General features: G+C 42.6%; 1 protein-coding gene across 2 annotated transcripts in view; it reads right to left on the minus strand.

Annotated features, from left to right (window-relative positions):
- The window catches only part of LOC139783516 (zinc finger protein castor homolog 1), a 75953-nt gene that overhangs the window by 15449 nt on the left and 33199 nt on the right, over window positions 1–27305 (minus strand). For both annotated transcript variants that reach the window (XM_071722699.1, XM_071722696.1), the window contains exons 5-6: window positions 13771–14204; window positions 11094–11157 (exon numbers count right to left, since the gene is read on the minus strand). In XM_071722699.1, coding sequence (XP_071578800.1) covers window positions 11094–11157; window positions 13771–14204 — 498 coding nt within the window. The remainder of the gene's footprint in view (window positions 1–11093; window positions 11158–13770; window positions 14205–27305) is intronic.

Genomic DNA, 27305 nt, shown 5'->3' on the forward strand with positions numbered 1-27305 from the left:
CCAGTTTTACACTAAACGCACTCCCTCGTGAGCTTACTTACGTAGGACGCGCAAAGTTTTTACGAGGGGAAATTCTGTGTGTAACATTAGGCCCGATATAAGCGCGCGCAATCTACCCCCTCGCACGCACACGATTTCTCCCTCCATTGGCCCCCAAAAAATAAACAGAAGCGAACCCTTTCTACAAATTCAAATAGCCGGAAGGGGAAACCGCCGCGCCGTGCCGGCTTGTTCCTCGCGATCCTCTTTCTCGCTGCTCTTTGTTCGACTTTCGAAAACTTTTCGGCGAACCCGACAAAACGCGGCTCGCCACGGATCGGCGATCCGCTGTCAAAACAAGAAATTCGATTCCCGTGATCGAGAGAGAAAGAGTCTCCCTCACTCGCGCGATAGATCTTCATTCAGTGAATTTTTTGGCGCGGGGGGACGACACGGGGTAGCGCGGATGAAGAAATAAAGAGACTCGACATCGGGGAAATCTATCAATGATAAAAGTCGTAATAAAACATTGGAAACCGATTACCCCTATTGGTGATCGAATAAGGTCAAAGGGAAACGATTTGTCGCAGCTATTGGCAATTGTAAAACCGTCAAAGCCAATTGAATTATGACTCAAAATATTAGTATTAATATTAAAAATCTAACTAATGTTTATCAGCAATTCTCAACTGCGACTGGAAATGGCCATCTTACTGTTCGCACATTGATATTTTATTTATGACTGTCCGATTAATAAAGTTCACATCGACTGTTAATGATCAATGTAATATTGTGCTTTCCGCCTGCTGGTCATGTAATCTTCTGGTACCGCGCTGCGTAAGACCAGATTAGCGTTAATCGTTTCGTGTTAGCTTTCTAGAGAATTAAGTCCTCCTTTCACTCGTTCGCCTTTGCTGGTCTGGCCAGCGGTTAGTAAAACGACTGCGTTCATCTGTCTTCATCTGTTTCGAATTTGAAGTAGCGGCGCCGCGTGATAAACAAGAGTTGTAATACGCACGATGCCAACAGCGTCGATCACGATGGCAACAGTGGTCGGTTATCTGTCCGCGTTAATAATGGTATGCCAATAAACAATTTCATTTCCGCGAGGAAAATTATGGGCGAGCACGCGCAATGGATTCTCAGCTTCATATTTCTCGCAGGATAGTTTTTTGTTTCTCCTACTTCGCCATGTTGCCTGAGAAAAGCGCGCCCGAGTCACAGCTCGGTGCGGCCGGCTCGTTAACGGAAATTTACGACAAACTGGCACAACGAGCTTGCTCTATCCGCGTCATACAGACTCACATGTGTACCGGGAAGGTATCCTTCTGATGCGCGAACGCGCCCGCGCCGATTTTTCTCTTATCCGCACCGCACCGGTACGAAGCATTCCGAAGTTTTACTAAGTACCGCACAGCAGCCGTGATTTACGAGATCGCGTATCCAATAACTTTGAATATTCTCGGGGCGCGGTTATACGACTGTTAGCTTAACAAGGCGGTTAGACGAGCGCATAACGAGCGCGGGTTACTATTTAAGCGCGCCACTATTTTTCATCGACGCCAAGAATCATGAAATTATTCTCTTGCTTTTCTCCCATTTCGTCTTCTGTGGTATGCCAAGCAACGTCCGAATGCAGCTTTACTTGTGACTTTATAAGATCTATCTAAAAATTATATGATTTAACAATAACTGAAAGTTTGAGGATATTCTGCAAAATCACAAAAAATGATTATTTTTCTAAGAATTATATTATCATCAATATCTTATTGTTTTAATTATTATCTCGCTCATACTTTAGTGTTTTCAATAACCATTTTGAGGTTTTAAATGTTCTTGCGCCAAAGCGGTCTTCGATCACGCTTCGAGCAACGATTCGTCAATTGGCTATTTTTCAACACTAGCATTGGCAGCCCGCACGATTTCGAAAGACCGAGGGTCGTCCACAGCGGGGTAATTAAATTTAGAATATTTTTTAAATTTCTCCGATTCCACTCGCATGATTTGGCACGCGTTGCGCCTATCGTCTCCGCCTCGTTGTGCGAACAGGCAAAGAAAGAGATGCAAAGCGTGAAAGAGAAAAACAGGCAGGAACAGTTCTTGGCGATCTTTTATATTAGAAAATTCACAAGACCGTATTGATAAATTATCGACATATCAGAGACATTTGGAAAGTATTTATTAACGAAATAGAATGATGCAAAAATTAATATATACTTCAAATATATTGGAATTTAAATCGAAAATAATAATGCTACATAATAGATTCAATATTAATTTTTAATATTAATTATTCTCTATATATCATAAGACATTGAGTAGATTTACTTTTCATAATATGTAATACTATATCTCATTACATATATATCAAAGTTTAAAAAAGATTTATTGATTTATGCGTTAATCAATAGCAAATGATCTATATGAAAAACTCATCCCCGTATCCAAATCCTTTCACACACGGCCCTGACCCTCTGAATCTTCCCGGCCGTTTTAGTTTGGCCTAGCGCTAAAACAATCAGCGACTTCGTGGTCTTGGTCTCGACCCTCTTCGACCCTCTTTAGCTCTCTCCTTCTCTTTCTTTCTCTCGGCCGTTTCCACCGCCGGTACTCGCACGGAGGCCGCCAATTCTCCTTTTTCTTGCTTTTCGCGTCAAGCGCGAAATAACAGACGGACGACCGATGGAGCCGGAGGGGTGCCGAAGGGGAGGCAACGAAGAAGGAAGAGTCGAAGAGCTAACTCGAATTACTAAAACGCCGAAGTGGCAACGAGCTCCGGGCGAGCGAGTTACGGTGAGGAGAGCGCGGCGAAGAGCGCGAGACACGAGGGAGGAGAAAAGGTCTATTTATTAACGACGAGCTCGCGAGAGTCTGCGGTTTTCTTCGTTCTCGGGGAAAAGCAGGCCGCGCATCACAGATCACAGAGGATTCGCAGAAGAACGGAAAAGCAGCACCGTGCAATGTGTTAAAGTCGAGTGTTAAAACGTCGGCTGCTTTTTCAGTCGTTCTGAGACAATCGTTTCTGATGTCTGACAGAATTATCTCACGCTCGTTACAGCTATCAACGTTCCACTGAACATCGACATGCAATATCAAGCGCTCTTCATGACAGGATGAAAGAAAAAAAAAAGAGAAAGAAATATCGTCGAAAGAACTTGGACCGACATCATCATGCGTACCGATCTCGGAAATATATATATACATCACGGCCCGTAAATCACCGTTTACTTTGTGATCGAAACCGGGAAGAATTAATCGCGGACACGTTGACTATAATGTTTCACCATGTATAACGAACTTTGTACGGCCCATTACAAGCCAGGACTCCGACGACAAATGAAACACGCAGCGCCGACGAAGAACGAGAGTCAGTAACGCGACAGAATGCAGAACAGTGGAAACGCAAAACGTTCTTGTGCAGAGAAGAGTTGCCTCTTCTTCCCCGCCGGAGAGAAGCGCGTTCCTTTCAATCTCTTTTTCGTCTTCTCTCTTCTTTCGCGTTCCCTGCGATGCTCCCCTCGGTCCCCTCTCGCCTGCGGCGCGGCGAGGCGCTTCGTTTCGTGATTATATTCTCGAAATAGTCAACCGGATGCCGGCCGACGATGTGCCCGCGGATATTCCGTATATTTCGGGAGACCCTTTTTTCGAGCACAAGTAAGATACGAGAGACGGAAGACGCGGATATGATCTAAAAATCCTGAGTAGAGTGATTCGTAGGTCCAAGATAAGAGCCGATTTAGTCGAGGAAAATGGTAATCAAAAAACATAGAAAGATAGAAGAGCGTCTAATATATTAACTCAAATTAACGTTTAAATTTCGATGCCGTATTTATTTTTGATGATGGAAACGCAAGAAATAGCTTAAAACACGTAGGTATATGTAGCATCTGCAATTGAACTGCTCTGAATTGCAGCGATTACAATCAGTGATTTGCACAGTCGGAAAGGCGCAAAACGCGAAGAAGCCGACAGTCGAGGAAGGCACAGTAGAAAAAGATCGGTCGCTTCGTCTCGCCGCGAGTGTGTCCGAGGGTGCTGACGAGCTGCCGTCGTCTCCTTCTCGGACGAGTGATTGATCAACGATCGGACCCGAGGGACACACCGTGTAATTTTCTCGGCGCGAGTCCACTTTCGAACTCGTCGGAGATGATTAAGAGTCATCCGTCGGCGATGTCTTCATTTCGCGGCAAACGCGGTGAAGGGCTTCACAGACCTATCGACGACGTTTAACTAGGGTGACGTTATAGAGAAGACGTTCCGCGTCTCTGAGATTGATGGCTGTTAACTGTTAGAGCTTGATGGAGATCGTTATTGATTCGATTTGGCTTCCAAGAGTTTGATATTATATCTTTAATTAGAGATTGATTGCAGAAAAATTGTATTTTTCTTATTTCACTTAAAAATTTACCCTTTGTTTGAAATTATAATTATATTTAACTATATACGGCCCGAGATAAGAATGTCGTACACCTCGCACTTCGGAGTTGAACTGCGTTGTTTCGTTTAATTCTAATTTTGTGCGGATAATTCGATATAGCCGATATGAGAATATAGGCATGTTCTTGGCGATTGAAAAATCGCGAAACGACGGCCAAGAAAAAACGAGGACGTGAAGCGACGACAGCAGGGTGGAGGAGACAGGGGAGACCATCGTCCGATCGAGCAACGATGGATTCCTGAGTTTCGAGGACGGCATGCGATTGCCAATAGCTGTTTCCCGATACAAATCGATCGGGGCCAATCGCGCGGCCAACATCGCGGCATTCGTTTCGTCCGTTTCGCAATTCCTTTTTCGAACCAGCCATTTTTATCGTCGCGTCGGTTGCTTCTAGCTTCTTTTACTCTCTCGAAATTGCATATGATAAAATACAACGCAATAAAGTACTGCGAAGAATTGAATTAATTAAGCTGGACACTATAATTAACGGTGCCAGTCAAAATCGTGGCGAGAATGGCGGGATTAAAAATTTGCATAAAACTCTTTCGGCATATATTCCATAATGAGGTAAATGACACGTTGCGCAAGGTGATGAGCGAAATCTCTGGCGTGGACCGTGATCTTCGGGATCATCCTCCGTGCAAAAAACGAGCGTAAACGAGCAGAGATTCGAGAATCCTCTCAGGGGCTTCCACCACTCCTCGGATTCTCGCTCTATTAATTAGCTCGCGGCAGCCTGCCCCCTGCTCTCCGTTAATTTACTCCACGAGTGTATTTTATTTTTCGCAAGGGTCCTAAGCGCGCTCCGGTCCCTTCGGGGTCTGGATCCCGCTCTATTAATTAGCCGAGGCCCTTTTTTCCCCGTGCGCTAAGTTCGCAAGATCCGTCGAATCCTGAACGGGGAAACCGGTGGACGGAGAAAAAGGAGAAGAAGGGGACGTCTGTGGAATTTCAAGATCGATAAAAAGGACGGCAGATATTAATACTACTCTTGGTAGAGGTTGATTGGACCTCTAAATATTTCGCGTAATATTGACATAAATCTCGTTATCGAAGAGTTCGGAACGTGTTACATTAACGTTTACATTTTTATATGTGATGCTCATATTACTTGCTTTTGTTTCAAACCACGCTTCCATAAATATTGTACATTTTAATTATATATATAATAATTATAATATTTAACATTACATAGTAATAATTAATTGTTTCAATCTCGCCTCTCTCTATAATCTTCGGCTATTTCACTAACGGTGATTCAATATTCCGTGACATCCACCTCCTTTTTATGCAAGCGAAGAGTACAACAAAGAGTACGTTTGCGGAAAAATGTCTTTCTGCAGCCCGATAGCATCGAAGCCACGTAAACGACACGGAACAGAGGGAAAAAAACGAAGAAAGAGATGAAATCGCCGACTCTGAGAGCTTCGGATTGAAGAGACGAGGGAGGGTTCGGCGACATTGTGGTAGAGCGAAAAATGAGGGACGACATTCCGTCTGTGTACCGATGCATTTCGGTGACCGCCGCGACATCCTTTTAATGCGATGATCGCGATTCTGCGGGAGGTAAGAGATTAATAAAAAGTTGAGGAACGATAAATTAGACCGACGACGGGACGACGCGAGAAGACGTCGCAGAAACGAGGGAGGGAGGGATGAAGGGCCCCGTCACTGCCGTTGAGCCCCTTGGGGCCGGTCTGGCGATATAATAAATTTCATATATAAATAATAAAATTTCGTATATCTCCTCCGTCTTTAAGGCGCTGCGGGTTTTTACGAGGCAGGGGATGACGACGGGAAGACGGTGATGACGGGCCGTTTCGCGAGAATGCCTGAGAACATGAGTGGACCACGAATTATGGCGCGAGCATTGTTTGCGTCTACGTTGATGAAATTGGCCATTGTCTGCGCGGCTCTAGGTGAACCACGCAATCGTTACCGCGAGTATGCGATGGTAGAAATTGTTACCGCGTATTTTTATCGCCGTATCAAAAAATCTCGTCGCGAACAATAAAATCTGTCGCCGTCATTACAAACAAAGAAAGAGCCCACAGTCAATGTTTCTCAATAATTCGATAAAGCAAAGCGTTTCAAAAAAAGAAAAAAAAAGCAGAACGACGCAGGCTGTAATTTACCTGTCAAATATTTACTTAGCGGTTAATTCGTAAAGTTTCAACCCCTTCGAAGCGTGGCGGACGGCGCGTGTAAATTCGTTTAAAAAGTTTCGAATGAACCATGAAATTCGTTTTCTTCTCCGTCTCCGTCACTCTCTTTCACTGCACGTATCGCTTTTTAATGGTATTTCTTCAAGGCTAACGGTTGCTCGCCCGAGAAACGGACGTGGAAACAAAACAGCGATCGTCTGTCATCACAATCGCGTCATTCAATTTCGAATAATGAAATCCGTTTCGCGAGTTTTAACACAAACGAAAATTACCATCAATAGAATTATATGCAAATGAAAAACTATTCCTTTTTTTCTTTTACAGAAACGATTGTTCAAGCAAAACTCCATGAAATGACAGATTATACTCTATTCGGGGTTTTTCTCAAATATTAAATATTTAATTATTTTTCATTCAAATATAGATATAAAATATTATAAGTGTTGTTTCATTCCACTTGTTAAATACAATTTCCGAGACATTATTTTTCACAAAAAATATTTCTCAAGATACTCTACGTTACTCCTTAATTGAATAATTTTTAAAGATTATATATAACTGTAACTATATATGGGGCTATCGGAAATGATTCGGCAATTCTGTGACTATTATATACGATTCCTACGATAATGGCCCAACATACCTTTCATAATCATTCAAATTGCTTACCAAAAAGTATATACGAAGGCAGTTAAAATAAAAAAGTCTTCTCCGCGTGTTATGAACAGAAACTAAAGGTCGCTGAGACTTTAACTCTTCGGTGCCTGAATCGTTGCACGTACGTACGTGGATCCGGCAGGTAATCTAGTGGGGGCGGCGGATCGTTCTCTCGGAGAGAAGGGGTCAACGGGAGAAAAAGCAGCGAGGCCCAGGAGGGCTCCTAGCCGGGACTATATGCAGAAAGCGGTGCACCAGTTATTTATCGTAGCTCCTGTTTATGCTTTATTTGTTATTTGCTTGCTTGCTCGGCCGCCTGCCCAGACTTGCAACCCATGTAGGCAGGCACACGCGCATCTATGTACACCTACAATATCCATCTTCCAGACTCGTGATTTCGCGTTAACGAGTCTGTTTCGTGTAATTAGACATGTTAAGGGAGTCGTTTATGTAACAATTCCTCCCTCGATTCTATCAAAGAAAAACGTAATTCTAACAATTACTGTCTTCTAAGATGACTATTTAATTGCGACTTAATTACTCAATACGACATATGTGCACACAACATATAAGAGACAAATAATTAAAAATCAATAAAAAAATATTTACATAAATAATAATTTTTTTCTAAACTGTTAACGCTGTCATATTTCAAAGATTATGCGTCTCGACTAATTAAGTGATTCTCTTTACGAATTGACAGATGCGGTCGTTAGGAATCGACGATGTCGATATTACTCACAGTCGTAGCGCGATAGCGAGGCTTAATTAAATTGTATTTGTACGAAATTGATGGTTACAGATATCAATGAGACCATTAAACTTCTTCGTAAACGTATGTCGAACAGGTGCAGCCTGGTGGCACGTACAACGGCGATAATTGTTAAAGTCGTAAATTGTTATAATTAGTAAAGTCCACTGGTAGAATTTGGCGATCGAGAAAAATGCCTTTCATCTAGATAGATCAAGATGATGGAGTGTGAATTATTTTCTTTCTTTTTCCTCCAAAGATATATCTCACTTATTGAATTTATGTTCAGCGATAAAGCGGTTCAATCTTAGAAGGTTTATTCCTTAGTTTAACGAGTCTGCATAGATGCAGTATAATCTGATGTTTTGGAATATTAATATCGAAGTTACACGGTATATACATATGTATGCGGTTTGATTCCGGAAAATTTATCTGTCCAGTAAGTTTAGAGCGGAGAGAAGCTTTAGTAATTTAAAATTAATTTTTAAATGAGTTAAATGATACCGGTACTAGAAAATTTATGCTCACAATAGAAAAATATAGTAATCTAATGTGCGAGATATCAATTTCAAAATGAAAATAAAAGCGAGATTATTGATCTGTATAGATAGTCGTAATAGCCTACTATTCGAGATACCAATCTTGGCAAATGACAGACTGATAGCAATTCCGGAAAGCTCGTGCTTGTGGGGAATCTACCGAAGCTTAACAGTCTAATGTTCGAATTACCAATCTCGCACAAGCACATCATACGTTTACATTGCACGTCGTTGATGGTCATCTTCTTCACGACGTAATGAAGGCACCTCGACGAAGACAAGGTGGCAGCGGCACGTCGATGTCAAACGCGGAGAATTAAAAGGACGACGACGGTATCGGGAGCGCACGAGGGGGGAAAATAGGAGGATAGCATCTTCAGTGAGGAGAAGAAGGAGAAAGAGGAGGAGGAAGGGGTGCACGGGACTTACGGGAGGAGAAGGGGGAGGGAGAGACGAGAGAGGAGAGTCGAAGACACTGCGAGAAAGAGAGAATAATGCGTTAAAGCAGCAACCAGCAACTACTCTAATTGGCCACTTTGTCCATTTATTCGATTTATTTAAATTATGGGACAATTGACAGTAGGCATTCTATTTTTTAAATCTCCCCGGCCAACCGGCTGATTGGGCAAGATTGGCGTGAGACACTGGCCCCACAGATTCCCCAGTTGTGGGCTTAATCAGCTTTGATTGCTAGCGTCTCTCTCTCTCTCTCTCTCCTTCTCTCTCTCTCTCCTTCTCTCTCTCTCTCTCTCTCTCTCTGTCCACATCTCTTTCTCTCAGCATTTTCTTTCTCTTTCCCTTTCCACGTACGCATGCGTTCACGTCTCTATCTTTTTCTCGCATGCCCGCGTTCTCTTTCTTTCGCCGATACCCCCTTGCCTCCGCGTTTGCCTGCTTAGTCGCGCGCGAACAACGTACACATTTTATTTTATTCCATTTCGCAGCAGATCCCACCACGCGTTTAATATCGTCCGGCCGCCGTTGGATTGGCCGATCCGAAATTGTGGGAATATGTCACTGGACGAGAAAATCCAACGGAGGCCGCCCACTCTCTCTTTCTCTACTTGATGTTCTTTCTGCGTGTACCCTTCTTCGTCGTGAATGCTGTGATTTCCGTCGCAGTATCTTTTCGCGGTTTCGACGAGCGAGAATTGCGCGACAAACCGCAAATTACGAATAATTTGCAAACGTTTTTCGAGAAAAATGATGGTTCGCGTGCCGATAGTGAAATGACGGCGGGGAGAGCAACGATTGATCTTAATGGTGCCTCGGAGGAACATCGGCATCTTTATGTAATACAGAGCTCCATCTATTACCGCATGCAGCGAGCAATATTTCCACGCAATCATGGATTTCCGATTTCATCATAATAATTATTAATTTAAAAATACCCTGTATCACGGGATATTGATCACAGAAACAGTCTTTACAGTAATTAATGAAATCGAAACCTGCTACGAAGCTTTGATTTTTTTCTTTAAGTATTTAGGTATACATTGCGCGTTTACGTATTTCGAAGTATTCAGAGTACACAAAGTAAATTTTCAAAGAAGTATGGAAAAAAATATAGAGAGATTGATAAATCCTGGGTTTCTTTTATCACTGGCGGTCGAAGCAACCCCCCCCCCCCCTCGAGCCCCTCGTGGGAGCCGCGTTGGCACTCATCCCATTTCCTTGATAATTCCCATAATGCTGTGGGCGGATATTCCAATAAAGGGGGAACAGCCCCTGGGTACAAAACACTGAAAGCGACGGACGGCCGCGATTCGTCAGGTTGCGCCACGATTCACGGGTTCGCGAGGATCGAGACAAATAAAGGCTGCAGGGAGAGCCGACGGCACTCGAGAGCCGGCTTACGTATAGCTTCAGATTTGTCACGTGGCATGCAGGAATGCGCGATAATTACTCAAAGATGCGGGCCCACTGTGCTTGGTGCACGCTGGATGCGCGATTTCTCCAGGCTTGTTCTCCACGCGTAGCGGTCGCGATTATTAATTCTCGTTGGGAAATCCGCTTTGAAGGAGAAACGGAAATGGATTTTCTCTTGAGTGGAAACATTTCATAGCAAAGATAATTTTTGCATCGAGGATATACGAGAAGAAGCGAAATCGCTGCTGATAAAACTTTCAAGTTTGACTTGAATTTTGCAAACGAATGTTCAATTCGTCGCACACATCCGATTGCTTCCGCAGCCGGAATACATGCGGCCAGACTTCTGGCGTACGCGAACGTGAACGCGAACGCATACCAATTATTTCTATCCCGACGCCGTTAAAGGTCAGGCGTCGTCGTGCGTTCGATCGGCAACATTGTCTCTGTTCTAATCATAGATTCGTTCAACGATTAAAGCTGTCGATTACAAATCACCTGGTCTAACCAGATCGCGGCGGCGAACGTCGACGACGTTTTCGCATCCACCACTGTCGAGTCTTTTTCCGCTTCGTTGTTTTTTTTTTTTCACCTTCCTTTTGTTTGCGCAAGCAGGGTCATCGAACGCGGCAGTCTCGATTCGAATCTAATTACGATCCCGATAATTCCGTCAGCAGGAGGAAATAGTAACTCACCGGAAACCTTCGGGTCAGCTGCCTCCACCTTCATCGCCGCCAGGCTCGCTATTGTCGGCGGTACCTAAAAGAAATACATTACGATGTACAATGCACCGGCGTGCCCAGGGCCGTACGCGAACGAAGGGGACGAAGCGAAAGGGAGACCCTGCCGCCCACGCGGTAGACGCGAGATGTTTCCGTAAAATCTATTGTACAAAAGACCGGCTATTCCGCGAACTAATCGCGTTATTGCCCTAGGCTCGCTCGTAATGGCCGTTTAATATCCCTTCGTTAACCCTACTGCTACCAAGTAATGAAATTACCTCCGGGCATATCTGCCACGGTATTTCAATTTTGAGTAACTAACTTTTATATCGACGCGCTGCATATTCGATTCTTTCATTTACGAAACGATGTTACATTTATCGAGTAATCGAGCAAATACTAAAATTAAAATCAGGAGTCCTAAGAAAAGACACTATCTCGGAGGGAGAGAGATCGGACGAAGACACTTGTCGGAAGCCCCATCGCGGTTCAAATTATTCGAATACTGTACGATTTCTGAAGCCTTAGCTAAGATCTGATCCAACGATGTCGTTGAATTTACGAACCGGTTACTACATCGTCATCCATCTACCGCTGTCGTTCCCTCTTCTTTCATCGGCGTTGAGCTTTCCGTTTGTCTTGAAAATTATTCACGATTTCATTTACTCTTTGAATTAAATAGAGCGAATAAAATAACTTGTTATTGAAACTTGAAGAAATTTTATCTCAACGCGTAAATTTATTGAAAGTTTCGAATGACTTTTCGTATATAATTACTGCATAAACGTATTCTATTACGCTGTGACGCGTCATTGCATTATCGTTCGACGAGATTCTTCGTACCGATCTGTGAATTTCACTCCTAACAAGATGCAACCTCTCGTACGCCCGATCGAACGCGCACCGGAACAATCGATTAATTCCATCGAATCTAATAGAACTCGCCTCACGTACGTGACCATTGCGTTCCATCAATTCTGCAATCTCTAATCGAACATTTATATTCCTCGTTCATAATTATCGGCGACCTTCCGTGCCTAATATTACGGATTGCAGCGTATCGCGCATAATAACGTCGAGGGAACGTAGAGAGGATGGTTGGGAAAATCTTTTCGCATGCCCCATCGTAATTCTGAGGAGAGAAGAGTGGAATGAAGAACAAGATACGTTTATAGTCGCGATATACATTCTAAATTAATGTACTTATCGCGGACGAAAAAATTCGCAAGGAGAAAACGCGGACGCGAGGAAACAAATGGAAAATAATGTGCATCACGATGTATATAATGCGGACGTGTGCACCAAGGCACGGAGGGGGAAACGCGAAGAGGGCGAAGAAAGAGAAAAAGATCGGAATGGGACAGGGGTGGGGCGAGAAGAGTGGTGACGAGAAGGAAGAAGAGAATCGAAGAGGAGAGATAGAGAGAAGAGGAGAGTATAGGAGAGGGTAACGATAAGAGAAAGAAAGACGATGATAAAAGGGGAAGAGAAAGAGGGGGACACGCCGATGAAGGAAAAGGTGGAGGAGGAGAAGGAGGAGGAAGACGAGGAAGGATAGAAGTAAGGAGAGAGGCAAAGAGAGGGTATGCGAGAGAGTACAGAGGTATATGAGAAAACAATAGAGCTGATTTGCAAACAATAGAATAACGTTAAGACTCGAGTATTATACGCCGTTGTTACTTCTTGTGCCATAACGCCGGAGAGCATATGCCCATTAATATTCAAAGGCGAAAATAATGTAAACGACACGACAAAAATCGGGGGAATAATTTCAATTCTCCCTGTATGGGATTCCACAGCAGCGATCCCATAGCTGGATCGTCTGCACGCGCGGTTTCGTGTCTCCTCTTTGGTATTCTAGCATTTGTACCGCGAAATCGCATCGTTGATCATAACTTAATGATAATGCAATAATATTGAATTTTACATCGTCAAAACCTGTTTGCCTTAATTTCAATAACAAATATATTTTTCTGTGTCTTACGTCTTACGAGAAAAGGAATTTGATAAAATGTCTTCGAATTCGTTGTCAAATGTGCTTATAGAAAAAGTACGTTATGATTTTATTGTAAAATATTTTGCAATTTTTATATTTACCAAGAATACGGAATTTTTCGAGCTAGCGAGTTGTAGAAATAAATAGTTGGATGAATAACAGAAAACTCGAAGGTATTCAACAAGCGAAATCATCACCAGGCGGCGAAGTCTCTATCGACTTTTATTACGACGTATCATAACCGATTGTTCGCGCTTACAATTCTAGGAAGCGCTGAATTATTCTAGCACACTTAAACTCACACAGCTCCCGTTAGTAACTTTATGATCTGACTCGAGTCGGTTGAGTCACCGCGAGTATTGTTTTTGGGTAGCCCGCGATTGTCTGGCTTTTGACGAAATATCTCGCGACGATTCAATGCTACTTGAAATCTTCAATACGTTCAATAATTGTCCACATTTGTGCCTTTGTCGAATTCCTCGTATAATAATGATCTTTAGAACTTGTGAACGATTGTAAAAATTGCTGTTTCAGATCTTAAATGACACTTTCGCAAGAAGTTGAGGTTCAAGTCCATAACCTCGGCTAAAGTGTAATGAACTTTGGGACGGAATCAGATTAAAATAATTATTAGGTTTCAAAGGAAAGACTTACCCTCGGACTGGAATCCTCGGACTCTTCCCGCCTCACATTTTGAAAGAGTACACTACCCATCTGAGCCTGCAGATTCTGCTGCAGCAACTGCGCCAGCTGCGGATTCTGCGACAAAATCGCTGGATTTTGTTGCAGTAGTTGCGCCAATGCCGGATTTTGCACCAGTATTTGACTTAACGGTGAATTAGACATGGTATGTATGGGATGTTGCTGCTGTTGTTCCTGCGATTGATGCTGTTGCGATTGATGCTGTTGCTGTTGCTGCTGCTGTTGCTGCAGATTCGGGGAGTTTGCGTTTGATGTTTGACAGGATTGCGACAGATTACCAAGAGACGGAATTGCACGTTGCGGACTTTGCGGGGTATGCGGAGGCGTGGGTGGACTTCCTGGCGCCATCGACAAGGCGTCCTTCTCCTCTTTTACCTTCATTTTTACTGTGAGAAAAAGGAAAGAAATTTTAACGTTGTCTATCAAAACATATTAAACATAACAAACAATTTTTTTAAATATTCAAAATACAATAAATTATATACCTACATATACAATAAAATAATTTGCGAAACGTAAAGTTGGTATATAGATTCAATGGTTTCGTAATCAATGACGGAGCCGTTTTTCGATATCAATAATGATAAATGACTTTTTTCTCGAGAAATCCAAGGTGCGTAATATGTATTATTGGAGCTAACTGAGAAGTGGGGAAAAGAGCTATCTGAATATTGACGTATCAACGTTATTGACGTGTTTACGATTCTCCGTGAGGCTTAACGAGAGCCGCGGAATATCTCGAGCGATCCATAAAATAGTTAACTTTGACTTCTTATCGCAGCCAATTTTAATAAATGCGTTTTCTAAACAAGCCGACTTCTAAGCAAACCGCAAAGCGAATCGAGTAAAAACAATTAAAACTTACGGACATGTGTTATTTATTAAATAACAACTCGCTGCAATAACAAGTAAAATTTGTGCATATCCATGCTTGATAAAAGGAGACTCGTATAAGTCTTTTAAATTAAATGAACGCGAAAACTTTGCGCTCTAGAAATGCTCAAGTCTCGATAAGAAGCGTTATAAAATGTAAGCTATCGGCCGGAAATGATCCATTCGGACCAATTCACGATTACTAAATTGAATTACCATTTTTAATTATTCTATTTCAATTATTCTATTTTAATATATCTAGAGAGGTTGTTGTTCAGTGCGTATTTTTTCAATTAATAAAAACAGAACGAGTTGAATGAAATAAAAGAATATTACTTCGCCACTGCCTCAAATAATTTAAATCCTATTACATACCTATTTAAAAATTTCCAAATATTCTAGAGTTCTGATCTTCGCCAGCATTCTGGCGAGACTGATTCCTCGCAATTACTTTCTTTCGTTCTTTCGTAATTTCAGAAAGACTTTACAGAGGGGTAATATGCTTCCGGATTGGTCTAAAGATATAACAAGTTGGGAAGAGGCGGTGAATCCACGGGGATATGCGGTTGGTCCAGAGCAGTAAAAGAGAGAGACCACGGGGGAAGTTTTTTCTTGGGTTCGAAGTCGTGAAATTGAGACGTCTCAATTCTAAAAGCCGCGTAATCGACTGCTGGCAGGTACATCTGCTCTGAAGTATTCTATATATAGGAAAACGCATATATATATATATAAGTTTGTAATACTACTCGATATCCTATCGAATAGCTTTTGTTTATTAATCAATCTTTTTGATAGCTTTTAATAAAATAGATCTTGTCATACATATGAAGTATATATCATATTTTTTAACAAGTTTAATTTATTAAAATTTCTTGAGCCGCGCGCGATAATTGTAGACTAATAAGTTGCTTTCCGCAGAAGTAAAATATTATCAAAAAATATAAGATTCTCTAAAAAATATTTAAAAACTTTTAGTTTTTAAAAAATATATGAACCGTTATAAAAAATTAAGTTCTAATCGCGCAAACGACTCGTCGATGATACAGGTAAAGTTTCAGTGGATTTCTACCCTGCGGATATAATCCGCGGACACCAGGTAGATAGACGCGTTTTATTCGCGCAAGTAAGCTTTGAGAATAGATGAGGAATGAGGAAAACGAGAGAGGAGCACGATAGGAGTAGACTTAGATTCGGGAAAGGGCTTAAAGATCCCTTTATTGAAAAAGAAACTCGGGGACCCCCCTGGAACGCCTTTCCCGAAGGTTAGATCGATGACGTCTACTAAAATTATGAAACCCCTTGGATCTCTTTTTTTCAACTTTATTCTTCCTCGTTTTTCGTGGTTGAATCTTTCTTTTACTCTTTTACGCGCTCTCCACCTTTTTTTTCCATTAAACGAATGGAGTGTCCTATATCACGATGGATGGTTCGCTTACCATCGACGCGATTTTCGTCAATCGATGAAAAATGACTATCCATCGTAATACGGACTCCCCCGAAGAAACGAAAAATCGATTGTATATTGTGGGAAAATATTTGTCGCGCAATATATATTGGCAACATTTTCAGTTTTCAGATTCGTCGAGGCACGATTTCGATTCCATACCTTTTGAGTATCGTGATTAAATGTAGAATTTTGTGCCACATATGATTAATAAGGGATTATAATTAATAAAAATGTATAACGCAGGAGGGTCGTCGTAAATAGCGCAAAAAGATACGACGCTCGTTCCAGTATATTAAATGAATTCTCATCCTTGTGAGGGAGATTTCTGAAGAATCGCATGCATATACGCGGTTCTCTGTATCTCGCTCGCGGCCAAGTCCTTAAATTGACTCGATTTTTAAGGCCCAGTCTGGAGAAGATACCGCACCGCGGGGATCCTATGTTTCTCTTCCTCCGGAGACGTTCTCCCTTTCGTCTTTGCTCCAAATCGTCTCACATAACGGCGAGTCATGCTCCATCGATACACAATCGCAGTAAAAAAACATGTTACAGCGAGTCATCTTTCTAAGATTCCTCGTTTATAAAACACCGTGCGAAACATAACGTGTTGCGGTACGGGAATGAAAATAAATCTATTACTCGTGAGAAAATCCAGATATTAAAGTTCGTGAAACAAAAGCAAAAGAAATAGAGAGATAGAGAAAAAGAGAGAGAATCAATTATGTAAAAAAATTTCTTTTATAAAACAAATTCATTTAAAAGCGACAAATCCAAATTATTTGAATTGTGGAATTGAGGCCGGTATTCATAGTCGGTTCTTATTTCAAGACCGTTTTAAGTAATGTCTTAAGATGCTAATACGGCTCTGTGATTGGTTCATGACGTCTTAAGATTGTACTTAAGACGGTCTTAAATATAAGAACCGACTATGAATACCGACCTGAATGTCACTTTTACAAAACAAGTTCCACTCTTCTGATTTCAGAAGTTTGAATTACCATAATGTAATACAGTTAAATGTATACTTGTCAAAATCTTCGTTTAGAAATTGACTAACAAATTGGATGAGAGATTATTCGGATATATACGCTCGGTGTTCAAATTAGAGACGGTGACTGACATCCGACCCTATAACCTCGGAAGTCGCGCGAAAGAAAAAAGGAAAGAGGGAAGGGGGGGGGGCAAAACCTCGTCTCGTATTCTCGAGCCCATTTTTACGAGATACTTAAGCCTTTAAACGGGTGTATCGCGCTCAGGTCAAATCGGGAAACGGTAGGAAAAAAACGCTCTCAGATTTCAAATTTCGCAGGGAAATCGGTTAACCCCCGAAATCGACTGCGACGACTCCGCCAGGCGAGGGGGATCGCGCGATTTTTCTCAGGGATTAAATCGAGCGTGACCCCCGGAGAGATCTAGCGTTTTTTTTTCTTTTCTCTTCTTGTCCCTCTTCGAGGAGTCGCGCAGGTACCCGGCCCGCTACCTGCACGCGTCCATCTCGGAAAGCCCGAAAAAAACGGAAAAAGAAATATCGCAGAAGAGGGAGGGTAAAAATAGCGCGAGAAGAAAAAACGAGAGATTACGCGAGGAACCTCGAGTAGGGAAAGAAATACACGCGCGAAGGGATTCCGCGTGCACCTTTTCCAATTTCGTTTCTATCTCGTCGGCGCCTGCGGACTCTCCGTTCCCTTCCCTTCCCTTCCCTTCCGCATCCCTTAGCCAGACCGCGAGGGTAAGAAACAGGGGTAAAGGCGAGTTAATAGTCGGTAAAATACCGTTCTCTCCATGACCCGCAGGGGTTAGGCGCGCCTTCGGGGGTTGCACTCTCTTCTTCTTATTTCACCTCTCTCAAGCCCGCGCGAACGGGTAGTTCGCTCTTCGGGGGAGAATCGGAAGGGATACAGCAAAAGGTAGCTGCATTTCCAAAGAGGAAAACCGAAACACGAGGATACTCCTTTCTGAGTAATCGTTGTCGCTGGTTTCCTGCGAAAGCTGCTCTTCCGCCATGGCTGTTCTCGAATTTCCGCGTGAGAACATTAAGAACAGATCAAAGAACGACAGCATCTCAAAGTGTATGTAAGAAAACCGCAAAATTCGAATTGTATAGAGAGAGAAAGAGGAGAGAGAGAGAGAGAGAGAGAAATATAATGAAATAAATAATAAAATAATAATCGATGAAATATTATTCAATCGCGTGATTTTCGATACGATCCTTCCGCGCGCATGATGTACCGCGTTACGTAAATTCGGTATTCCAAACACGAAAGTGAGATTACCGGCAAGCCAATGGCTTCGGCTTTCTTGTTTCTCGCCAGAATCGAATTTCGAGCGCTTCGTCGTTGTGTAACGAAACACGGGCGCGTTCAGAGCCTCGCGTTACGCGTGCCTAACTACATACGTGGTTAGGCTCGTCGTCCAAGCCGGAATCGTCAACGGAAGTAAGTTGCCGTTCGCAAGGAACGCCCGTCGGGGATTTCAAATCGAGCAACGGACGATTCATCAAGTGGTCAATGTACCTAATCGGGAGGAATTCTGAGAGAAAGCCGAGTTCGCGTGTATCTCCGTGATAAAACGCCAATTCCCTATCGGCTCATCGTAATCGCGGACGATATATACCGCGGTGAACTCATGTCATTAGAGAACTCTCAACTGGAAATGTGATCTCGCACATTCGTCGAAAATGAAGAAATCGACTGGATATGTAAAAAAGCAAAACGAGATCTAACAAAACTGATGAATCAACTTTTCGGGGAATAGTCGAGGCGATAATTTTTAGTGTAAAACGGATAGATATTTTCAGATTTATGATGAACCGTCTCGTAACATAAATAAAAATTGATGCACGCCATTCTCCTGATATATTATCACAACTGCCTCTCTATTTCTGCTTGAAAGCAAGAATCTCAGGTGGGCACAACCGGGTGTAACGTTTCCAAATTTTAATATTTAACGTCTCGAGGCGAGCAGATCGGGGGATCTGCATGGCTCGGCCGCGAGATAAAGAACGCAGGGCCCCGCGGTGTCCATTTTTAACACCTAACAGAAGTCGAGATGCCCAGTCGTGATTAGCCTTCTCCCCAGGGCCAATGGGCTCAGGCATTATCCGGTGAGAAATTGGCGGCCGTTCGTTTCTTTGTTCCAAGCGATTTTTTATTGACTCAAATTCCGGAAAAAAAGGAAGAAAAAGGTGGCAGGAGGGAACGGGAGGCGAGGGTGGTTGCACATCGGGTATCGGGAGATGGTTTAGAGTCCCGCGGTGCTACGTGTGGGAGGCAACTAAGTGGATAAACGAGAAAGAAAAGAGTGATGATGGAAAAAGAGATCAGGAGAAAGGAAGAAGGAGAGAAATGTTGAGATAGAAAGGAAAGAGGAATAAGCGCGGGGGCAGGAGTCCACCGGGGGGAGTGAGTGAGGGGTGAGGGGCCTGAGGGAAGAGAGACGCAGGAAGGGGAGGAAGAAAAAAGGGCCAGGGAACAACTGGCCGCGGCCGAACGCCAGAGCTGCGCTCATTTTTTCTCGTGGCCGAACCCGAAAACCCTTTTATGCCCACCCAAGATTAATTATCCTCCATACTCGAAAAATGAAACTGGCCGCGAACAAAGGAACGCCGCGCGCGCTACTCGGCGGTCCTCACGCGCACGGTCAGCCTCCGTCGTCGTTCGATCGCTGTTCATTCGCGCCTGATTCGACGAAGAGTCCAATGAGATAATTCTCGAGTAATTCTCCATACATGAGAAACAGACATGAAGTACTTAGCAAAGATTCACAACCGAAATCTAATAATTAAAGCGTTAAATTGACGCGTTTATACATTGAGAGGTTCGCTATATGTGAACCTCTAAAGTTTAAATAATATCAAATGCAACCTACATTTTAAAGATATATAGAATTTAAAAAAATTAGTTATAATAATATACATATATATGAAATATAACTGTACCAATCGATGCGCAAAGATGCGCTTTGTCGCGCACATGATAATCAAACGGTCAGCGGAGAATTATCATAACAATAAAAAGAAAATGACACTCCAGCATATTCCGCAATTTTCTATAATGGAGCGAGCTCGAGACTCGCACATCGACAAGGGAACAAGAGGTTGGACGAGCTCGAGAGGGGAAGCAGAGGGGAAACGGGGCAGAATCTCGTTAGACTGAAAAAATTCCACGGCACAGATTTGAATATCGCATAATGTCGAATTAATGCCGGAAATTCGACTCGACGGGGCCCCTCCCGACGCGCGGTAATGGGGCCCTCTGAAATTTCGTAGCGACCCCCATAAAGCGATTTCGCGTATGGAAAACGTGTCGAGGCAATGAGCCCTTCTCCCCACCACTGACCGACCGTCTGTGCTGCCAGCGGGGCCTTACGATGTAGAAACCCTAATAATTCCCTGACAGTGGCCTTTAGTCTCGCCGTTTTTGCTCATGCTCTGAGTTTACGATTTTCTCTCTCGTTTGGACGGATGAGATGAGAAGGAAATATCTTCTCTGATTGTCCAACACATATGCAAATCAGCCAGAATTAATCGCTATAGCCTGATGGTATCGTGATGCATCGCTGCTCCGTTGCTTGATTGCGTGCATCTTTATGAAATAACGCATTTTATTTTTACGTTTGTATATTCACTTCAATATCCCTCGACGCTAATTTCAAAAACGTTGAGAAGCTAAGATAAATGAGCATAAGGGATAATTCCACTTATGTTACGTGAAAATAATTTCTAATTTTTATTCGCATTCACAGTTCGGTGAGTTGGTCCCTCTCTGTCTTTTTCTGGAGCAACCGAGGGCCATAGCGGGGAGAGAGAGGAGTACCCCACGCGTTCCTCTTATTTTACCCGAGGTCGGGTCTCATCGCGCGTCCTTTCTTTTTGCTTGACATAATTTAAAATTTATGAGTTCGAGAATCGGTTATACGCGGGGCCATTCTCTCCTTTTCATTCTTTCACTCTCTTGTTCTTCATGAATCCCATCTTCTTCACCTTCTTGATCGCGAGACCTCGTTTTCTGACCGACATGATTCCTTCACAGAATTTAAATATTAAGATTAGACAACTATTTTTAACGCCTTCTGCAACAAGCTTTTTTTCTCATGTTACGCGCATTAGAACATTCCCTGCGAGAGAGGTTTTCATAAAGCACGCAGGTTTAAGAATGCTCCGCTGACGTTCTTCACTGTATTACACCGTATTTACACGAGGAATACTCTTGTTGAGTAAGGATCGCAACGTTCCTCCTTGTCGACGTAAAGTAGGACACGTCGCATATAATTGGTACTACGTCAGTCATATTTAACCGGGGTGTCTTTAATGGTTTCTCGCTTCCGACCTTTCGCAACTTGCTCTCTTCTAATGTATTTAACAGGGGGGGGGGGGGGGAGAAGATGCACAACCTCGCGGAAAATCTATAGTCTTTGGGACTAACAAAACCAAGAATGGAAAGAAAGGACAAAACGAAAACAAAAGAATGATAGAAAGAGGAAGAAAGAGAGATGAGAAATAGAAGTTCATTAAGACCGCCAATGCCACGGGCACCGTATTAGGTTGAACAAACTGGTTTTCGCGGGTCTTTTCTCTCGCCTGCATCATCCGGCGCATCAGGCTCGGATAAAAGACTCCTGAGATTCGGCATGGCCCTTAACCCTTTATTTGGCAATGTCGCCCCGGAGCAACGTGATTTCTCTTTAAGCCCTTCATAAGAGTCGGCAATATTTCGTTCGCTACATTTACGTATTTATCTGATGTCCATCGTGAAGAACATTTTCTCATATTTTATCATGCTTTATTATTGATTACGTATTATAGAAAAGAATAAAATAATTATGATCTATATATCAAAAGAGTCTACCTTAGATTTAAAGAGATTTAGCCAAGTAAGGAGAGTAATTAGATTGAAGTATAATAGAAACATTCGACGATTCGAAGCTATTAAGGAAATAACGCGATGACTATGTTGAACGGGGAGACATTGATTTAAATATAAACGTTCGTCGCAGATCGATTCTAAAGTCGACTTGTGGGCCATTAATTTGGCAATTCACTGCAATAAATACTTGGCAAAGGCACAACGAACTTTTGCACAACTACCAAACAAATATCTATCGATGATGAGCGAATCGATTGACGAAAACAAATAAAGAGAAAAAAGAAGAAAAGAGAATTATGTATTTTCGAGAATGCATATCGAAATAAATCTTAAATGCAGGGCAACGCTGATTGCGTTTCTTTCTTGGACTGTACCGGCCATGTGTTTTCGGGTATCCGCACTCCCACGAGATAATCTGCTCTTATTTTCTCGTTTGTCCGTCACAGTCTTTTCACGAGCGAAACTCCTCTCAAGATACTCCGAAATCAAAGCAGTATCCGACGCGAAGGGTGTGAAGGGTTATCGACACCCTCGTGTCCTCGAGCATTCTCGTTACGGTTTTCTCACAAACAAATGCACTTTACCTCCACTTCTTTTATATAGCGTTTACGATTCGTTGCGTGGATAATTAAGATCAATTTGAATTCGTGTTTAATATGTACGGTCAGAAATAATTAATAAGCATTTTTAATTGTCGCAAATAAAATTAATTTGAGAGTTCGTGAAACCAGTTGGAGAAATAATGTGGCCAACACCACGTAGTTGGTCATAAAAAGAAAGAAGACGACAACCACGACGACGACGACGACGACGACAACAGCAACGACGAAGGAGATCCTCCTCGGCTAGGAATGCCTCCTGATGGATTGGTCATCCGTGATTAATTTGACAAGCTGACTTTCTGGTTTTCGGAGACTGACAAGGGGCCCACGGGGCCTCAGCGCCCGTGAAGCCTAATGGGCCTTCTCGGCCACGATGCACCTCTGTCTTTTTATCTTTCTCTCTCTTTTTCTCTTTCTTTCTTTGGCTTTCCCTATCTCAGCGCACACATCGACGAAACTGGAGGTGGGAGCGTTTGAAAAATTAATCAAGCCCACGGAGTCTCCATGGAAATGCTAATGGAAAGTCGTCTTTTTCATTCGATTATTGACACCGCGAGTGAAAAGAACAAAGAAGTGCCGCGGACAAGGGGGGAAATAGGAATCTTCTCTTCGTCATTCACGAAATAATAATTTCGATATATGAATCAATAATTTCAGAGAGATCTAGAGAAAAAACAAATTGCGCATAACGTTAATAAGTTACAGTATCATTTATTGCTGACGCCTCATCATTTGCATATTTGCATATTTTAATGTAATTCTTGTAAATATGTAATAAATTAAATTAAATTTATTATTTTAAAAATTAGAATGCCAAATAAAATGTTCTTTGCAATTAATTTGGAAAATATATAAATTTCTTAGAGCGATAATTAATCATATTCATCATATCATATATGATAGATGCAATTAATATTAGCGCAATTAATATTTATTTTTCATAAAAATATCTGAATTAAGTAAAGGATATTTAAATATCGCAGACTCATAAAAGGAAAGCGATTTTCACAAATACGGAGTTTCTCTCATGTTCGGATATAACGGTGGCTAATCTCGGGGATACGCGCGCGCGAAACCGGTACTCATAAAGATAAAATTATCGAGGATACGGTGAGACGACGAAGTGCCTGTGGGATCCCAATCCATTGATTCGACGAGAACTACTTGTCGCCGGCGTTGCGTCGGCGAGGATGGCACAAAGAAAGACGGCCGTAAAACTCGCACCTCGCCGGCACGACGTGAGTAGATGCACGGAGAAATAAAGTAATAAAGCGATCGATGCACTTACACCGTGATATTCCTTGCGCCAGGTCGTGCAATCGAGGAAAGTAACATTTTGAGAAAGAGGACACACTATCCTAATGCTGTTAACCGCGAAAATTTATCAAGCAATATTTATTTAGCAATATTGCAATTGTGATAAATAATTTACTAAATACAATATCATAATTACAACACACAAAGCTAAACAAAGCATCGTACCATTCTATTATGAAATATTGTTATGAAATATTTTGTGCGATGTTGAGATGTATATTATGTCTCTTTTAATATAAAACTAAAGTAAAATGTAAAATTTAACAGCCTGACTATGTACTGTATATTTTTGTTCACTTTTTTGTTCGGTCGTATATCTTGAAATAGAATCACTTAACAATTCTATGTTATTTATGATTGGAAATCTAGATAATTCCTTTATTACAGACCGACGATAAGAGAATGATAATTAAGATACCGTTGAAAAGCGTAATGTCGTACGGTGTTTGTCGTCGGTTTATTCAGAGTGTCTATAAGAAAGAAAGAGGAACGCACTCGAGATAGTTACGCGTTAAACAGTAATGGCACAAGAAGAAGAAGAAGCGAGTTCCGGGTTGACAGTCGTTGGACGAGGACGACAAACGCGGGACCGGGAAACGGCGAGAGATCGACGTAGAGCTGGAATTAAACAAATAATCTTCGGCGAGTCGGGGAATCCGTTAAGGCACGAAAGTACGGCCGGTAAAAGGAACCTATTGAATTCTAAATTTAAACGAATGTCCAAGTGTCAGCGAGCTGACGGGCAAAATAAACAAGATGCCGCAAGGAGTAGAGGAAAAAGAGTAAGGAGAACGCTCGCGGAGAATGAACGAGAATGGGAAAGGATCTCATAGATGTACAATATCCAAATCTGATCTTTTTCTGTTCGATATCGGTGTCAGTTACGTAAAAGAATAAAATTGCAAATTTACATTCTCAATTTTACGATCCGAGATGAATTCGCAAAAACGTCCAGCCTTGTGAATAATAACTGCTTATAATCGGCGGTTTAACTTGATTACCGTTCTATGCTTTCCTACTCGTCGATGCCTCCGTGTTAAAGTTCATCGATACGTCAATTTATAATCGCGGAGAAAAATTCTGAATCTTCGCAAATAATCGACTCATGACGCAGACAAGCTCGTTAACGATTCCAATCGCGATGGTGTCGATGGTTATAAAAAAAGAGGTTCGAGAAGTACATAGAATCGTCGCGAACGCAGGCTACTGCAAGGACTGTACCGAGTCCAACGTCAATAGAATTTCACCGTCCCCCTCTTGCCACTGCTCTCTGACTCAGAACTTAATTGGAGAACAAAAAAGCTGAGGAGATCCAATTGACCCGGAAGCGGACATCAACGCGACGCGGACTACGACAATAGTTGTACGAATGGTAGTGGAAAAATGCGAGCCTTTAAGAAAATTGACCATAAATGGAGAAGACGAAAATTCAAGCGGCCGTCGCTTCGCTCGTTTTCTTATGCAAATGACATCTGCATTCCAGTGCTCTCGCGAAACGTTAATCTAACTTTTATCCTTTAATGTCGCGAAAAAATTTTAGCCGAGGAAAATACCAGTCATGAAATATATCCGAGAAGAACGAGAGTGCGGGAAAAAAAGGAAAAGGAGAAAAGAGAGAAAGACGCAATTGAGCGAGAGACGAGGTATTGACGACGGATATGATGATGATGAAAAACGAGGCACTTTCGAGGATCGATAGAGAAAACGCGCGCGGCTCGTTGCGAAGCCACGCGAAGAGGGAAAGATAAAGAGAGGTGGAGGATGAGAATAGGGCCCCGCGGGGTTTCAGGGGGACTCGTCGCCGTGACAGCACGTGTGTAGCAGAAGCGAACTCGGGGCCCCAGTTCAGTCCATGGCTCGTAAAGCCTTTCATAAAAGCTTTCATAAAACGTTTCACGATCTCGTCGCACCGAGGGAATTCAGCGACGATCAACGTCTCGCAAGATTCGTTGGTCTTTCTCTACACCTTCTTCTTCTACTTTTCGCGACAGGAAATATTCTCGGCCGAGTGCGAGATATGTGTTTCACGTATAATCGTGAATATCTAATAAAATAGAAAATTGTAAGAAACATTATATCTGCGGTGTAAATCATTTAGAAAGTCTGAGAATAAAAATAAAGTTTAAGATGACAACTAACGTAACCTGTTTTCTTAGTTCTAGTACCATTTTCTTTTTCTTACAATTTTTTCGTTTTCTACTTGCATAAATTTCATCGAGAAACATCACAATTCTCGATTCAACGACTGGCCGACCACCTGAGATCCTTAACGCCTCTCGTCAACCAAGAAGGGGGCTCTTTGTCCGCTTTCAAGGAGGAAGCTCCGATTTCGATCTCGCAACGATTCGTCCTCGGGGACCATCGTACCTAACTCATACGTGCCCGAGTGAGGTACGGAGACATAAAAGCTCGTAACCAGGCTGATCCAGACTCCCCCCCGCCGATCCCCTCTCCTTAATACCATCGATTCGCCGTTCCTTTCCTCGCTACCAACGTCTCGAATTAAACCCGGCCAGTAGATACGACAGATTCGTTGAATAGTAGTCGAGTTAGCTGGCTTTTTGAATCTGACGTCTCTTAACGAAGGATTCGCAGTGGTCGTTTCTTTTCCCGACGAAGTATGACAAGAAGGTTCGCTTTTCGAAACGGAAACTTTTCGTCAAAGAGTTTTTTTTAAAGAGATTTGTAGCATGTACGATAGAGATTTAGAAACAACTGAAGAGTTTCGGGCTCTAGAATCCTTTCTCTTTCTTCTTAGCCAGACACATGTGTATCCTCTCAAGTAGATAATATCCGCTATAACGTCGATTACTTTTTAAAGCTTCGCTAAATTGGATGGCGATCTATACGTAGAGAGAAAGAAATAGTCCCGTCGATCGGTCGGGCCAAGCCGATTTCGAGAACGAAGTGGATTTTCTCGCCCGACGGGTGGCATTCGATGATCATTCTTCCGACTCGGCGCTGCGGACGGATATCGTTAAAAAACGTAATCGAGCCGGGGGAATCATGTGCTATCAGTTAATGAATCTGGTCCCGTGCGACGGAACGACGCCTGGAGGCCCCGGAGAGGAGGCCTGTCTCTCGAAAGTCTCCGCGGGCCCTGACAATGGCGAAGCGTCCGACGAATTTCGAAAAGGACAAAAATAAAAAATGATCCTGCGTGCTCGCGCTCACGCTCGCGAGAGAGGAAGCGAACGGAGAAAGAGGAAAGACTTTTTCTCTTTCTCTCTCTTTCTTTCTATCCGCTCCTTCCAGCGTCTGCTGCGTGCCTGCCCGTTGTCCGTCCGACTGTCCGTCTTCTCTTTTCATCCTTACTGCCTTTTATCCGGGTAGAATGATTAATGGGTTCACGGAGGCACCGCGGTATCTCCCTCTGCACCCTTC

The sequence above is a fragment of the Temnothorax nylanderi genome, unplaced genomic scaffold, assembly GCF_030848795.1.
Source record: "Temnothorax nylanderi isolate EJ_2023f unplaced genomic scaffold, tnyl_v1.0 TNYL_tig0008_pilon, whole genome shotgun sequence".
In the NCBI taxonomy this organism is placed as follows: domain Eukaryota; kingdom Metazoa; phylum Arthropoda; class Insecta; order Hymenoptera; family Formicidae; genus Temnothorax; species Temnothorax nylanderi.